The sequence below is a fragment of the Oncorhynchus mykiss genome, chromosome 2, assembly GCF_013265735.2.
Source record: "Oncorhynchus mykiss isolate Arlee chromosome 2, USDA_OmykA_1.1, whole genome shotgun sequence".
NCBI lineage: Eukaryota > Metazoa > Chordata > Actinopteri > Salmoniformes > Salmonidae > Oncorhynchus > Oncorhynchus mykiss.
The window spans coordinates 6,324,473-6,341,236 of NC_048566.1; the positions used below are offsets into that span (position 1 = coordinate 6,324,473).

At 44.9% G+C, this 16,764-nt stretch overlaps 1 protein-coding gene across 2 annotated transcripts in view; it reads right to left on the minus strand.

Annotated features, from left to right (window-relative positions):
- LOC110518378 (tubulin polymerization-promoting protein) overlaps positions 1-16,764 on the minus strand; it is a 29,802-nt gene that overhangs the window by 9,878 nt on the left and 3,160 nt on the right. The window contains exons 1-3 of one of the 2 annotated variants that reach the window (XM_036936227.1): positions 10,293-10,327; positions 9,628-9,741; positions 6,221-6,565 (exon numbers count right to left, since the gene is read on the minus strand). In XM_036936227.1, the coding sequence (XP_036792122.1) occupies positions 6,221-6,565; positions 9,628-9,741; positions 10,293-10,306 (473 nt within the window). In that variant the 5' untranslated portion in view covers positions 10,307-10,327. Of the gene's footprint in view, positions 1-6,220; positions 6,566-9,627; positions 9,742-10,292; positions 10,328-16,764 lie in introns of those variants that run through there. The other variant, XM_036936230.1, reaches the window with a different exon arrangement.

Here is a 16,764-nt window from a genome sequence, read left to right on the forward strand (position 1 = left end):
CAATGTGTGTTAGAAGAGATTTCTGAATGTTCTTCGCCCAGCATACACCCCTCCAACCAGACATGCATTATCTACTAATTTGCTGGATGCAGAGTTCAACAGAGTTCAATTGATGGTCATGCAAATCATAGAGAAAGCAGACTATTGCAATCATCTCTGATGGGTGGTTGAATGTTCATGGGCATGGAATAATTAACTACATCATATCCACCCCTCAACCAGTATTCTACAAGAGCACAGACACAAGGGACGATAGACACACCAGTCTCTACATTTCAGATGTCATCAGTGACCTTGGACCACAGAAGGTATTTGCACTGGTGACAGACAATACTGCGAAATATGAAGGCTGCTTGGTCTAAAGTGGAGGAGTCATACCCTCACATCACACCCATTGGCTGTGCTGTTCATGCAATGAATCTGCTCCTCAAGGACATCATGGCACTGAAAACAATGGATACACTCTACAAGAGAGCCAAGGAAATGGTTAGGTATGTGAAGGGTCATCAAGTTATAGCAGCAATCTACTTCACCAAGCAAAGTGAGAAGAATAAGACCACCAGATTGAAGCTGCCCAGCAACACCCGTCGGGGTGGTGTTGTCATCATGTTTGACAGTCTCCTCGAGGGGAAGGAGTCTCTCCAAGAAATGGCCATATCACAGTCTTTCGATATGGACAGCCCCATCAAGAGGATCCTCCTGGATGATGTATTTTGGGAGAGAGGGGTAAGCAGCCTGAAACTCCTGAAACCTATAGCAGTAGCCATTGCACGGATTGAGGAAGACAATGCCATCCTGTCTGATGTTCAGACTCTGCTAGCAGATGTAAGAGAAGAAGTCTGTACTGCCCTGCCCACTTCACTGTTGCTCCAAGCAGAGGAAACTGTAGTTCTGAAATACATCAAAAAGTGTGAAGACTTCTGCCTGAAGCCCATACACACCGCATGTTGGACCCAAAGTACACTGGCAATAGCATCCTGTCTGGTACAGAGATCAACAAGGCCTATGGTGTCATCACTACCGTGTCTCGCCACCTTGGCCTGGATGAAAGCAAGGTTCTTGGTAGTCTGGCGAAGTACACTTTCAAGCAAGGGCTTTGGGATAGAGATGCAATATGCAAAATATCTCATCAGCCACCTGGTGGAAGGGACTTTGTGGATCTGAGGCCCTTTCCCCTGTTGCCTCCATCATCCTCCAAATCCCACCAACATCAGCCGTCTCAGAGCGCAACTGGTCCTTGTTTGGGAACACACACACACACACACCACAGCACGCAACAGGCTGACCAATACAAGGGTTGAAAAATTGGTGGCCATCCGGGCAAATGTGAGGCTTTTTGAGCCTGACAACTAGCCATCCTCAACAAGCTTGGAAAGTGACAGTGAAGATGAGGCTTCAGAGTCTGATGTTCAAGAGGTGGACATTGAGGAGGCCCAGGGAGAAGACATGGAAGCCTGAGCGGAAGACAACCAAAGCTTTAGTTTCTAGACTATCATTTTACAGATGTATGTTGAAAATGTTTTTGGGAGATGCGATGGATCATTGGGGATCATTCAATATTCCATTTCTTTTGTTGTTCAGTGAAATAATCCCATGTGAAGCGTCAACTCATTTAATTCAAGTTCAATTCGTAACTAAATTATATATATATATGTTTTCCATTAGAAGGATTTAATCATTTGCAATGATGTCTACTTATGATACAGTAAAAGGTTTCTGTCTGTCTCCATATGATATGGTAAATATATCCAATGCAAAGAAACGAGACGCTACCTCTCCTAATGCATAGTGCCAACTGTAACGTTTAGATGAGGAGGAATAAGGGTTCAGGCTCCTTAGTTCCAGTGAAGTGAAATCTTAATGTTACAGCATACAATGACATTCTAGATGATTCTGTGCTTCCAACTTAGTGGCAACAGTTCGGGGAAGGGCCTTTCCTGTTTCAGCATGTTAATGCCACCTAGCCCAAAGCGGTTTGTTGAGATGGTGTGGAAGAACTTGATTGGCCTACACAGAGCCCTGACCTCAACTCCATCCAACACCTTTGGGATGAATTGGAACGCTGACTGCAGGCCAGGACTAATCGCCCAACATCCGCGCCCGACCTCACTAATGCTTTTGTGGCTGAATGGAAGCAAGTCCCTGCAGCAATGTTCCAACTTCTAGTGGAAAGCCTTCCCAGAAGAGTGGAGGCTGTTATTGCAGCAAAGGGGGAACCAACTCCATATTAATGCCCATGATTTTGGAATGAGATAATTCGACAAGCAGGTGTCAACATTATTTTGGTCATGTACTGTAGTGTATCATATGAAATGGGTGATGGACATCCACAAATAATAAATACCATACGAAATGAAACATCATATTAAATGGAGTGTCTCGGCGTTACGTACAGAATAATACAAAATGCTCTGAGTCCAGGTTGTCTAGTCAGTGAGAGGGAAGGATCATCACTGGCATGAAATGGCACGACAACAGAGACTCGTTATATAGGCCATAGCATGGCAGAGAAACCCAGTGGTACAGTAGACAACTTCCTCCCTGAATAAATGTGGATTTAACGAAGCCATATAGTCATCAGACAGTGGCCATAAAGCCGTTGAATTCTTCATGTCCTTGCTAGCGCTGTGTGAGCTCTGACTCTCTGATTAAAAGAAAGGCTCCATCTGCATCATGTCTGGCATGGTGGCACGCACGCCTCCCCAGCTCAGCTCTGCTCATGCCTCAGAAACAGCTCAGAACACATTCCCTCCCCCACAAAACTCTGCTCTCTCTCTCTAGCATATGCACATTCTACTGTAGGCCTACATCACTGCTCTACTGAACACACAACTGACAACAGCAGCCTTCAATTTTTTTTTCAGTTTTAAAGCTAATTTCCTGCAAATGTACACATTATGCCATGTAGCTGAGAGAAAATGTTGCAGTTTTAAAGTACATTTCGGCCATGGAGCTAGTTTCCTGAATATTTATACATTTTGCAAATGGCTAATGCCGTGTTTTTTTGTTGCTGAAACATAATAACAAAATGAATACTGGAATTCATTGTTTTGTGAATATTCAGTTGTCAGTGTGGTAGTGAATGAACTGCTCTCTCCCCTCCCTCCAGCTACAGCACTGGTCTGTTCTGACGCTGTCTAGCAGAATCATCCCTACTCTCAGGGCTCAGTCAGGATGAAACAAATCACTTCATTAAAGCTTCATACTTGAGCAAACAGCAACCCCCCCCCCCCCAAAACAAATATGACTACATGTAAAACAGACTGCCCTGTCCTGTCATTTAGCTTCATGCTTTGTAGATACACCTTCCTTCACCTGCATTTAGAGCACAATGCTCATGATCAACACGATAGACATACACCCCCACGCCTTTCAAAGCATACAGAACATATATCTTAACCATTCAATACCCAACACAGAACATACGAACACAGAACCCCACAACCAGCACGGTTCAGTCAGTGTGTGTTGGGTTGTTATTGAGGTCATTCTACTAGAAATGACCTGGACCCTGTGGCAGTAGAGGATGACGACTGCCTCAGGCATCTGGGGAAACAGCAGAGTGAACAATCCTGCCCCCAGACTGTTACCGAGGGCAACAACCCCACAACAACATGACTGTACCCGAGGGCAACAACCCCTCACAACATGAATGTTACCGAGGGCAACAGACCCCCACAACAACATGACTGTACCCGAGGGCAACAACCCCCCACAACATGACTGTTACCGAGGGCAACAACCCCCCACGACATGACTGTTACCGAGGGCAACAACCCCCCACAACATGACTGTTACCAAGGGCAACAACATGACTGTTACCGAGGGCAGCAACCCCCCACAACATGACTGTTACTGAGGGCAACAACACCACACAACATGACTGTTACTGAGGGCAACAACCCCCCACAACATGACTGTTACTGAGGGCAACAACACCACACAACATGACTGTTACTGAGGGCAACAACACCACACAACATGACTTACTGAGGGCAACAACACCACACAACATGACTGTTACTGAGGGCAACAACACCACACAACATGACTGTTACGGAGGGCAACAACCTCCCACAACATGACTGTTACTGAGGGCAACAACCCCACACAACATGACTGTTACTGAGGGCAACAACACCACACAACATGACTGTTACTGAGGGCAACAACACCACACAACATGACTGTTACTGAGGGCAACAACACCACACAACATGACTGTTACTGAGGGCAACAACACCACACGACTGTTACGGAGGGCAACAACCTCCCACAACATGACTGTTACTGAGGGCAACAACCCCACACAACATGACTGTTACTGAGGGCAACAACACCACACAACATGACTGTTACTGAGGGCAACAACACCACACAACATGACTGTTACTGAGGGCAACAACACCACACAACATGACTGTTACTGAGGGGTTTTCCTATTCAACTGTTGGGAGTCTATATCGAGTGAGACTTTCTTTCCTTTTATACAGTATATTCTTAGAAAACAGTATTTTATATAGTATTCCATCTCTTGGAATGGAATAGTGTCTATGTCCCATGAATATAATATAGAAAGGTAACATAGTATCCTGTGGATACAGAACCTACCTGTGAATGTCATATCTATTTCTATATCTGTCCCAATGCTGATAGTTTTATATCAACAGACACTGACATGCCATATTGTCAGGAAGCAGTAGTTAGTATGTGTAATTCAAATTCCAAGTCCATCGATCAGCAAATTGAGCTTGATCTAGATACTGGCACCCTTGTTCCCAGTCCCAGGTCAAACCATCCATCCTACTATCTCTCTGTATCTGTCTGCTTTACATAACTATTATATAACAGGAGGATCCTACTATCTCTCTGTATCTGTCTGCTTTACATAACTATTATATAACAGGAGGATCCTACTATCTCTCTGTATCTGTCTGCATTACATAACTATTATATAACAGGAGGATCCTACTATCTCTCTGTATCTGTCTGCATTACATAACTATTATATAACAGGAGGATCCTACTATCTCTCTGTATCTGTCTGCTTTACATAACTATTATATAACAGGAGGATCCTACTATCTCTCTGTATCTGTCTGCTTTACATAACTATTATATAACAGGAGGATCCTACTATCTCTCTGTATCTGTCTGCTTTACATAACTATTATATAACAGGAGGATCCTACTATCTCTCTGTATCTGTCTGCTTTACATAACTATTATATAACAGGAGGATCCTACCATCTCTCTGTATCTGTCTGCTTTACATAACTATTATATAACAGGAGGATCCTACTATCTCTCTGTATCTGTCTGCATTACATAACTATTATATAACAGGAGGATCCTACTATCTCTCTGTATCTGTCTGCTTTACATAACTATTATATAACAGGAGGATCCTACCATCTCTCTGTATCTGTCTGCTTTACATAACTATTATATAACAGGAGGATCCTACTATCTCTCTGTATCTGTCTGCTTTACATAACTATTATATAACAGGAGGATCCTACTATCTCTCTGTATCTGTCTGCTTTACATAACTATTATATAACAGGAGGATCCTACTAATGGATCTCTACCAGTCATCCCTTTATACTGAGACAACAGTTGATTCAATGAAATGCATTTCACCATTACAATGAGGATGAAAGAAACAGAAAGGAAGATAACTCAACTCAACTCCACCCCACTCCTCTCCTCTCCCCTCCTCTCCCCTCTCCTCTTCTTCTCCCCTCGCCTCTCCTCTCCTCTTCTCCCCTCTCTCCTCCCCTCTCCTCTCCTCCCTCCCTACACTCTCCTCGCTCTCCTCTCCTCCCCTCTCCTCTTCTCCCCTCTCCTCTCCTCTCTCCTCCTCTCTCCTCCCCTCTCCTCCCTCCCTACACTCTCCTCGCTCTCCTCTCCTCCCTACACTCTACTCCCTACACTCTACTCCCTACACTCTCCTCCCTACACTCTCCTCCCTACACTCTCCTCCCTACACTCTCCTCCCTACACTCTCCTCCCTACACTCTCCTCCCTACACTCTCCTCCCTACACTCTCCTCCCTACACTCTCCTCCCTACACTCTCCTCCCTACACTCTCCTCCCTACACTCTCCTCCCTTCCCGTCAAAAGTAGTGCACTATTTAGGGAATGGGGTGCCATTGGCGCTGCAAGATTTCTACTACGCCATTTGGGACACAGCCTACTATAGAAAAGATTTCCTTACTTGACTTTAGTGAAGACGATATCCACGTCCGTGAGGGTGACAGTTTTTCCGTCGATGACGCCACAGTCCTTGCACAGCTTGGACCAGTTCTTGCCATGCATGTCCTTTCCTGTGGCACGTGTGTCGCCGTGGATGGCGAAGCGCCGGAACGACTCCTCCAGTGCGGTTATCTCCACGGGCGTCCGCGACCCTGCCCCACCCTCGCTGGTCCCGTTGGACTCGGAGGAAAGCCTTTTGGAGGCCCGGTCCTTGGACTGCTGTTCGCTGGGCGGCCGCAGGGGAGTGGAGGAGACTGGAGAGTTGGAGTGCTTGGCCGTCTGAACTGTAAAATCTGCCATGCCGTCTCTGAGGAAGAGACCGACACTATTAGCTGAAGAGCCAGGATGTGTGGTTTTCCTGTTTATGTGAAACAGATTTACATACTGTACATGAGTTAAGTATGTGGGACATAATACCAGCTCTGTGTCTCCTGTGTTAAACCACTGTGTTAGTACAGGTGGACTGGGACATAATACCAGCTCTGTGTCTCCTGTGTTAAACCACTGTGTTAGTACAGGTGTACTGGGACATAATACCAGCTCTGTGTCTCCTGTGTTAAACCACTGTGTTAGTACAGGTGAACTGGGACATAATACCAGCTCTGTGTCTCCTGTGTTAAACCACTGTGTTAGTACACTGTGTTAGTACACTGTGTTAGTACAGGTGGACTGGGACATAATACCAGCTCTGTGTCTCCTGTGTTAAACCACTGTGTTAGTACAGGTGGACTGGGACATAATACCAGCTCTGTGTCTCCTGTGTTAAACCACTGTGTTAGTACAGGTGTACTGGGACATAATATCAGCTCTGTCTCCTGTGTTAAACCACTGTGTTAGTACAGGTGGACTGGGACATAATACCAGCTCGGTGTCTCCTGTGTTAAACCACTGTGTTAGTACAGGTGGACTGGGACATAATACCAGCGCTGTGTCTCCTGTGTTAAACCACTGTGTTAGTACACTGTGTTAGTACACTGTGTTAGTACAGGTGGACTGGGACATAATACCAGCTCTGTGTCTCCTGTGTTAAACCACTGTGTTAGTACAGGTGGACTGGGACATAATACCAGCTCTGTGTCTCCTGTGTTAAACCACTGTGTTAGTACAGGTGGACTGGGACATAATACCAGCTCTGTCTCCTGTGTTAAACCACTGTGTTAGTACAAGTGGAATGGGACATAACAGGTCTGGAGCAGAAAAGGGGAATTCTCATCTCTACTGCATCATGCTGTGATCCTGACTGTAGGTCAAGGAGATGACTGTAGGCGAAGCAGATGACTGTAGGCGAAGCAGATGACTGTAGGCGAAGCAGATGACTGTAGGCGAAGGAGATGACTGTAGGTGAAGGAGATGACTGTAGGTGAAGGAGATGACTGTAGGTGAAGGAGATGACTGTAGGTGAAGGAGATGACTGTAGGTGAAGGAGATGACTGTAGGTCAAGGAGATGACTGTAGGTCAAGGAGATGACTGTAGGTCAAGGAGATGACTGTAGGCGAAGGAGATGACTGTAGGCGAAGGAGATGACTGTAGACGAAGGAGATGACTGTAGGTCAAGGAGATGACTGTAGGTGAAGGAGATGACTGTAGGCGAAGGAGATGACTGTAGGTGAAGGAGATGACTGTAGGCGAAGGAGATGACTGTAGGTCAAGGAGATGACTGTAGGTGAAGGAGATGACTGTAGGCGAAGGAGATGACTGTAGGTGAAGGAGATGACTGTAGGTCAAGGAGATGACTGTAGGCGAAGGAGGTGACTGTAGGTGAAGGAGATGACTGTAGGCGAAGCAGATGACTGTAGGTCAAGGAGGTGACTGTAGGTGAAGGAGTTGACTGTAGGTGAAGGAGATGACTGTAGGTCAAGGGGATGACTGTAGGTGAAGGAGATGACTGTAGGTGAAGGAGATGACTGTAGGCGAAGGAGATGACTGTAGGTGAAGGAGATGACTGTAGGCGAAGGAGGTGACTGTAGGTGAAGGAGATGACTGTAGGCGAAGCAGATGACTGTAGGAGAAGCAGATGACTGTAGGTGAAGGAGATGACTGTAGGCGAAGGAGATGACTGTAGGTCAAGGAGATGACTGTAGGCGAAGGAGGTGACTGTAGGTGAAGGAGATGACTGTAGGTCAAGGAGATGACTGTAGGTGAAGGAGATGACTGTAGGCGAAGGAGATGACTGTAGGTGAAGGAGATGACTGTAGGTGAAGGAGATGACTGTAGGTCAAGGAGATGACTGTAGGCGAAGGAGATGACTGTAGGCGAAGGAGATGACTGTAGGTCAAGGAGATGACTGTAGGCGAAGGAGATGACTGTAGGTGAAGGAGATGACTGTAGGTGAAGGAGATGACTGTAGGTGAAGGAGATGACTGTAGGTGAAGGAGATGACTGTAGGCGAAGGAGATGACTGTAGGTGAAGGAGATGACTGTAGGTGAAGGAGATGACTGTAGGTGAAGGAGATGACTGTAGGTCAAGGAGATGACTGTAGGCGAAGGAGATGACTGTAGGTCAAGGAGATGACTGTAGGTCAAGGAGACAACTGTAGGCGAAGCAGATTACTGTAGGTCAAGGAGATGACAATGGGTGAAGGAGATGACTGTAGGTCAAGGAGACGACTGTAGGCGAAGCAGATGACTGTAGGTCAAGGAGATGACAATGGGTGAAGGAGATGACTGTAGGTGAAGGAGATGACTGTAGGAGAAGGAGGTGACTGTAGGCGAAGGAGGTGACTGTAGGGTCAGATCTAATCTTGTTCATCAGACCCTACGGGTCATGAACTATGTAGAAAATAGGGTCCCATTTTGGACAAGGGCTTAGCCTGGGGACAATGTTAGGACAGCTGTACAGACAGCCGTAGGGGTTTGACTTGAGTCCTCTTGTTCCCCTGTGAAAACACACTGTCTCTACCACAAGGCTTGTTTCATTGGCTCTGGTTCTCTCTCACTCACTGCTAACTCAGTGTGCTAGCTGGAGGCAGAGCTTTAGCTCAGCTAGACTGTGAATGGGCAGATGTCGTAAGTGTTCTGGCATGGAGGTGATGGTTATTAATAGATCTCTGGTATTCAAGAGCAGCCATGGTTGTGCCAGGAGAGCAGACGGACAGTCAGTCAGGCCCACACACACACACACACACACACACACACACACACACACACACACACACACACACACACACACACACACACACACACACACACACACACACACACACACACACACACACACACACACACAGTATTTCTACTGTTTCAAACCGCTGTGTTTCACTGTGATCCTGAGGTCATAGAACAGTTTAGAGAGAGGCAGAATGCTTGAAGAAATGTTGGGCATTGATGTTGATACAACAGCATATTCAGAGACATTCGTTACTACTTACCTTAGTTCAGCCAGCTTTGGGTCAGCCAGCTTTATTGGGTCAGCCATGGCGCTGCAGTAGTTGGTTTCCCCCTCTACACTGCTTGGAGTAGGTGACTCTCTTAGTTTCTTTGTACTGTGAAAAAGATTCAATGGACATTGTAAGTGAGTAATGTCTTTCTCTCTGTGTGTGTGTGTGTGTGTGTGTGTGTGTGTGTGTGTACAAGAACGAAAGTGGACAAAGTGATAGTCCATTGTTCATCAAAGTCGGAAAACTAAGTGCAAAGTCCGGGACTGTGAGTGCTCCTACTTTCACATTGTGAGGCCTTCAGACTCATTAATCACCCTTCTTCTACTGTCCACATATTTATGACCCATCCAGTGATAACAACCACATCCCAAATGGCACCCTATTCCCTGTATAGGGTACTACTTACCCATAAGGCTCTGGTCAAAAGTAGTGCACTATTTAGAGAATAGGGTGCCATTTGGGATGAAGACATATTTCATGATGTACTTGGCACCAAATCCAAAGCACTAAACTAGTAATAGCATGTCAATACGAATAACACCTTTTAACCTAAATACTTACAGTTTAGATTAAAAATAAATACATATTGTATTGTTCAGTATTATAGTTAAAACCCTAACAGACAACAAAGTCATGTCCTGCCACAGCTGTCTTACCTCCTGTTTCTCATTTCTTCAACCCAACTGATAAAACCTGACTGCCTTCCCTTTTAAAGGCTGGCTATAGCCGAGCCCCTCTCCTGTTAAGGGCCTGTTTTACAACAGTCTTTCTCTGGCTACGTCCCAAAAGTAATGCACTATATAGAACAGGGTGCTGTTTGGGACACAACCTCCCTCATCCAGATGCTTTCAGTCAGTCTGAGGAGCAGCAGCCCTCTTCAAACACATCATAGTCATCACCATTTGTGTCTACACACAGCAAGACAAGCGGCATTCAGATAAACAAGGCATAAAACACTCCTGGATCACAGATCACATCTACATTAATAAAGACACACACAGGTATTTTATTCCATGTTTACAAGTCTCATTTAAATACCTCGTGTAGATTTTAAAAGAGTAACCAATGACAGGTATGTGTTTTAGGAAGATACTGATGACTTACTGATAATGTTGTTCTACTGAAGTAAATAAGGACTGTGCTCACCAAGTCGTTCCCATGGTGAACTACAGTAACCACTCAGCAGCCTCGCAGAACCCGTGTTGCCATGGCAAAGTACACCACAGCAAAGAGCCCCCCCCCTCCCCTCCGACAAACGCAGCTTGTCAGTTCTGACTGCTCCCAGAGAGCAGTTCTGATATCTATCTAGAGGTCCGGAATACGGACAGACACCTTTTATATTCCAGAAGATTTCAATCTTAAACTTCTTCTCCAACTGATTTCAACTGTCACTCTAATTTTCAAAAATATAGAGGAGTGAAGACTGGATAGTTGCTGTCATTCAATGCACCCCCAGCTCCCTTCAGCACTACATGGGTGGTACGGCCCCGTGGGTGGCAGAACAGGGGTTTTGTTGACAAGACACAGCTACAAATCAACCACACAAATGAACTGTAAGTACAGAAAAGCCCAGATGGACCCTGAGTAAAGGCATTATGTTTCACAGGTCCATTCTTACAGGGTAAACAAGCCCTTATTAATGTCTATCAATCATGTCATTGAGATGGAGGGACACTGGGGAGCCATTGTGACAGCACTGTGACAGCTCTGTCTGGTTCTGAGTCCCATGGCCATCTCTTCACACACACACACACACACATGGTGGGTGACGTCGCTGGGTGCTACCGTTGGTGTTAGGGGGGTTGAGGTGGTGGCATGGGTCATCCAGGACTCTGGCCAATACAGTATCCCAAATTCCACCCTATTCCCTATATAGTGCATGACTTAGTGTTGACTAGGGCCAATAGTGGTGTTCTGGTCTAAAGTAGTGCACTATATAGGGCCCTGGTGAAAAGTAGTACACTATATATGGAATAGGGTGACTTTTGAGACTTGTTAAGTTAACTGTTATAGCTCTAACTTGGTAAGTATTTAAACAGTTACCCTTGAAACCTAAACAGATCTAGTGACCGACCATTCAACTACTGAACTCCCAACTTCAGCAATAAACAAACAACTGTATGATAGAAAACACACAGAGTTTAACAGCTTCTCTCTTCCGCAAATGAATAAAAACAGTGATATGACCAAGCATTTCTCTACACCCGCAATAACATCTGCTAAATATGTGTATATGACCAATCAAATGTGATTTGATATCACAACATTCCAGCTACCGGTGGTACAGGACCTTGGATGATCTATGTGAAACTTTCACACAATCTTGTTTCAGCTTGCATCCTGCCAAACAAGACTTTCCCAGCAAATTCACTCCAATTTCTCTGGAACCATCTACATGTACTGACAGACAGACTTGGCTTCCCTCTGTGCACATACTTATGTTTGGGGAAGCCTTTAGGCTGTTTATTTACCGTGACACCATCATCTCTACGATAGAGTGCTCTGTAACACCCTCATCCCTACGATAGAGTGCTCTGTGACACCCTCATCCCTACGATAGAGTGCTCTGTGACACCCTCATCCCTACGATAGAGTGCTCTGTGACACCCTCATCCCTACGATAGAGTGCTCTGTGACACCCTCATCCCTACGATAGAGTGCTCTGTGACACCCTCATCCCTACGATAGAGTGCTCTGTGACACCCTCATCTCTACGATAGAGTGCTCTGTGACACCCTCATCCCTACGATAGAGTGCTCTGTGACACCCTGTGTGCCCTGACGACTACAGCAGAATCCATCTGGAACAAAGGAGTCTTTTCACTCTCTAGTCTTATAGACAGTGAAGTCTCAAGTGTTCAACTGCCAGTCTTCTATACAGCCAGGCTCCTCAAAAACCCATCACGTTCAAGACTAAGGATAATAGAGAGGCTAGCGAGAGAGGATGCATCCCAACTGACACCCTATATAGTGCACTACTTATTGGGTTCTGGTCTAAAGTAGTGCACTATGTAGGGAATAGGGTGCCATTAGGGAAACACACCAAAGAGTTAATTCAGTCTACAAAACCCTCATGTTAACAATTAAGACTGGATGGTGTGGAAAATATAAGCAGAGAAACTATGTTAGTACTTTTACATGGGGAGTGTTTCCAAGCATTGTGTCTATTGAAGGTGCAATATGTAGAAACCGCTCTGCCATTTCCTGGTTGCTACAATTCTAATAGCTCACCTAATTTCAGTTTATGTAACAAAACAAGCAGGTGTAGAGAATCATTGTGACATCTAAACCGCCGTGAAATGTATTTTCAATAAGCCAAAATATTGTATTTTCAGCTTGTTTGAAACTGGTGTACAAAACCGAAAGTAGAAGACGCAAAAACTAGAAGTTAAGAAGGTGAAGCTCACATAGAACAAATCTACCGCGTATTAGACTTGCTTTCAATAAGCATGACAGATCTATAGCACACATTTCTATGTGAATTTGGTCAGGTCAACAAAAAAAAAAAGGAACATATTGCAGGTTTAGGTCTCATTTAGTCCATGAATACAGAATATATTATTATTACCTTACATTTTAGTAAACGTGTTATGATTGGATGATCATGTGATTGATGATGATTGGATTACAGTGATGAATATATTACATCAATTATAACGGTCAGAAATGACAGTTGGTGTGGCTTGGATCTCATATGCATATGAAAGGTTAATTATCATGGCATTAACCAGGCACTGGGCATAGTAACCCCCAACAGTGTGGAGTATAGTCCGTGCTGACACATTGGCCAGATAGACAGAGAGAAGACCGTACTACAGACTGTCTTAGGCCTGTTTCCTGTCCCACTACAAAGGACAAAAGCCATTTGGTTAAGTCCAGATCTCAAGAGATAAACCTGACTGGATGACGGCCAGCTTACATATACTCTCCTTCTGGCCATGCATTGCTGCTCACAGATGACTGCTTTACTATAGAAATGGGCCCATTTTGAACTCTGGTATTTATAGCAACACAACACGCCATGGTAAGAACATTCTATCTGTTCTTCAGAGAGGGGGAATAGTCAGCACAAGACAATAAGCAGACAGCCAATCGTAAAAATGATGAGAATACCACACACTTAACAACTTGAGGTGTGTGTGTGTGTGTGTGTGTGTGTGTGTGAGTGAGTGAGTGAGTGAGTGAGTGAGTGAGTGAGTGAGTGAGTGAGTGAGTGAGTGAGTGAATGAATGAGTACATGTTTGCTTGTGAGCGAGCACTCGTGTGTTCGTTCATTCAAGCATTTGTATGAGTGCCTGTATGTGTGTTTGTGTCACTGGGCATGCCGTGGTGAACCCATCTGCTCTCCATCTAGATCAGTCCCAGCCAACTGCTCTTGAATGTGGCCTTGTCAGCCAATCAGAACAGAATGTGTGGTACAATGCCACCATGAGCCCTAGTCTACCCAGTTCTATACCATCATGACCCCTAGTCTACCCAGTTCTATACCCAGTTCTATACCACCATGACCCCTAGTCTACCCAGTTCTATACCATCATGACCCCTAGTCTACCCAGTTCTATACCCAGTTCTATACTATCATGACCCCTAGTCTACCCAGTTCTATACCATCATGACCCCTAGTCTACCCAGTTCTATACCACCATGACCCCTAGTCTACCCAGTTCTATACCATCATGACCCCTAGTCTACCCAGTTCTATACCACTATGACCCCTAGTCTACCCAGTTCTATACCACTATGACCCCTAGTCTACCCAGTTCTATACCACTATGACCCCTAGTCTACCCAGTTCTATACCATCATGACCCCTAGTCTACCCAGTTCTATACCACTATGACCCCTAGTCTACCCAGTTCTATACCCAGTTCTATACCACCAGTGATCCGGGTCAACAGCATCAATGTAACAGTATAACTTTAGACCGTCCCCTCGCCCATACCCGGGCGCGAACCAGGGACCCTCTGCACACATCAACAACAGTCACCCACGAAGCATCGTTACCCATCGCTTCACAAAAGCCGCGGCCCTTGCAGAGCAAGGGGAACTACTATTTCAAGGACTCGGAGCAAGTGCCGTCACCGATTGAAACGCTATTTAGCGCGAACACCGCTAACTAAGCTAGCCGTTTCACATCCGTTACAGTAGCCTGGTCCCAGATCATTATGGGGTAGCCTGGTCCCAGCTCTAACTAGCACTGCCAATCCCATACATAAAGCAATATCGATCTGGGTCCCAGTCCGCCATTGTACCACTAACCACTGAACCGAGTCCACCAGTCAGACCAACTCTTCCCTGTGTATACAGCTCTACCAAACCTCTCTACCACATCCAAGTAGTCAGTTTGCCATGGTGACACTCTTAGTTACCCAGTCTTGCCCAGGGCTCTACACTGACCTTTTTTACAAGGAGCATGTGTGCAACCTAAATGTATGCTCACACAAATATGATGTAATAAAACTAGAATCCTTAATTTTCCTAAATTAAAATTCCAGGTCACACATCAAAATATTTAGGCGCATAAACCCCCTCCCCTCCATCCATCCAGCTATCCCAGAGTGCATTACACCATCACCCTACTGCCCCATGGGTCTGAAGTCACTCACTGTTGTTGGTCTGTGTCTCTTGCTGCAGTTTGTTAGGGCTGGGGAAATGCCAGGGATCTCACAATATGATTTTATCACCATACTTAGGTGCCGACTGCATTCTCATGATTACATAACATATTGGGATTCTATACTGCGATTTGATGTTTCAAACGTATTGCTCACCATACAGTGAGGGAAAAAAGTATTTGATCCCCTGCTGATTTTGTACATTTGCCCACTGACAAAGAAATGGTCCGTCTATAATTTTAATAGTAGGTTTATTTGAACAGTGAGAGACAGAATAACAACAAAAAAATACAGAAAAACATGTCAAAAATGTTATAAATTGATTTGCATTTTAATGAGGGAAATAAGTATTTGACCCTCTGCAAAACATGACTTAGTACTTGGTGGCAAAACCCTTGTTGGCAATCACAGAGGTCAGACATTTCTTGTAGTTGGCCAAGAGGTTTGCACACATCTCAGGAGGGATTTTGTCCCACTTCTCTTTAGAGTTCTTTTGTGTTTCTTCCATTTGCGAATAATCGCACCAACTGTTGTCACCTTCTCACCAAGCTGCTTGGCGATGGTCTTGTAGTCCATTCCAGCCTTGTGTAGGTCTACAATCTTGTCCCTGACATCCTTGGAGAGCTCTTTGGTCTTGACCATGGTGGAGAGTTTGGAAACTGATTGATTGATTGCTTCTATGGACAGGTGTCTGTCATACAGGTAACAAACTGAGATTAGGAGCCCTCCCTTTAAGAGTGTGCTCCTAATCTCAGCTCGTTACTTGTATAAAAGACACCTGGGAGACAGAAATCTTTCTGATTGAAAGGGGGTCAAATACTTATTTCCCTAATGAAAATGCAAATCAATTTATAACATTTATAACATGCGTTTTTCTGGATTTTTATTGTTGTTATTCTGTCTCTCACTGTTCAAATAAACCTACCATTAAAATTATAGACTGATCATTTCTTTGTCAGTGGGAAAACCTACAAAATCAGCAGGGGATCAAATACTTTCCCCCTCACTGCATGTCTGCTGCAGAGAGACAAGAGAGAGCCATGAGAAAAGTAGTTTTGATCAGTTAGGGAAATTAAAGTGCTGAAAACATGTTCACTATTTAAGAAGAAGATGGAGAACAAGCTATAAGAGTAAAAATACTGGAGTTTTGGCTCAGGTACAGCCGACTAGCGCTAGCTAACGCAACCTGCAGTTCTAAACAAAAGTAAATATTTTTTACAAATCGATACTTGGAGTCAAATATCGATATAATATCATCTAAGAATAATATTGCAAAGTGTAACTATTGATTTCTTCCCCCATCACTAGAGTTTGTGTGTCTCTGTAACGGATGTGAAACGGCTAGCTTAGTTAGCGGTGGTGCGCGCTAAATAGCGTTTCAATCGGTGACGTCACTTGCTCTGAGACCTTGAAGTAGTTGTTCCCCTTGCTCTGCAAGGGCCGCGGCTTTTGTGGAGCGATATGTCACCTTCGTGGGTGACTGTTGTTGATGTGTGCAGAGGGTCCCTGGTTCG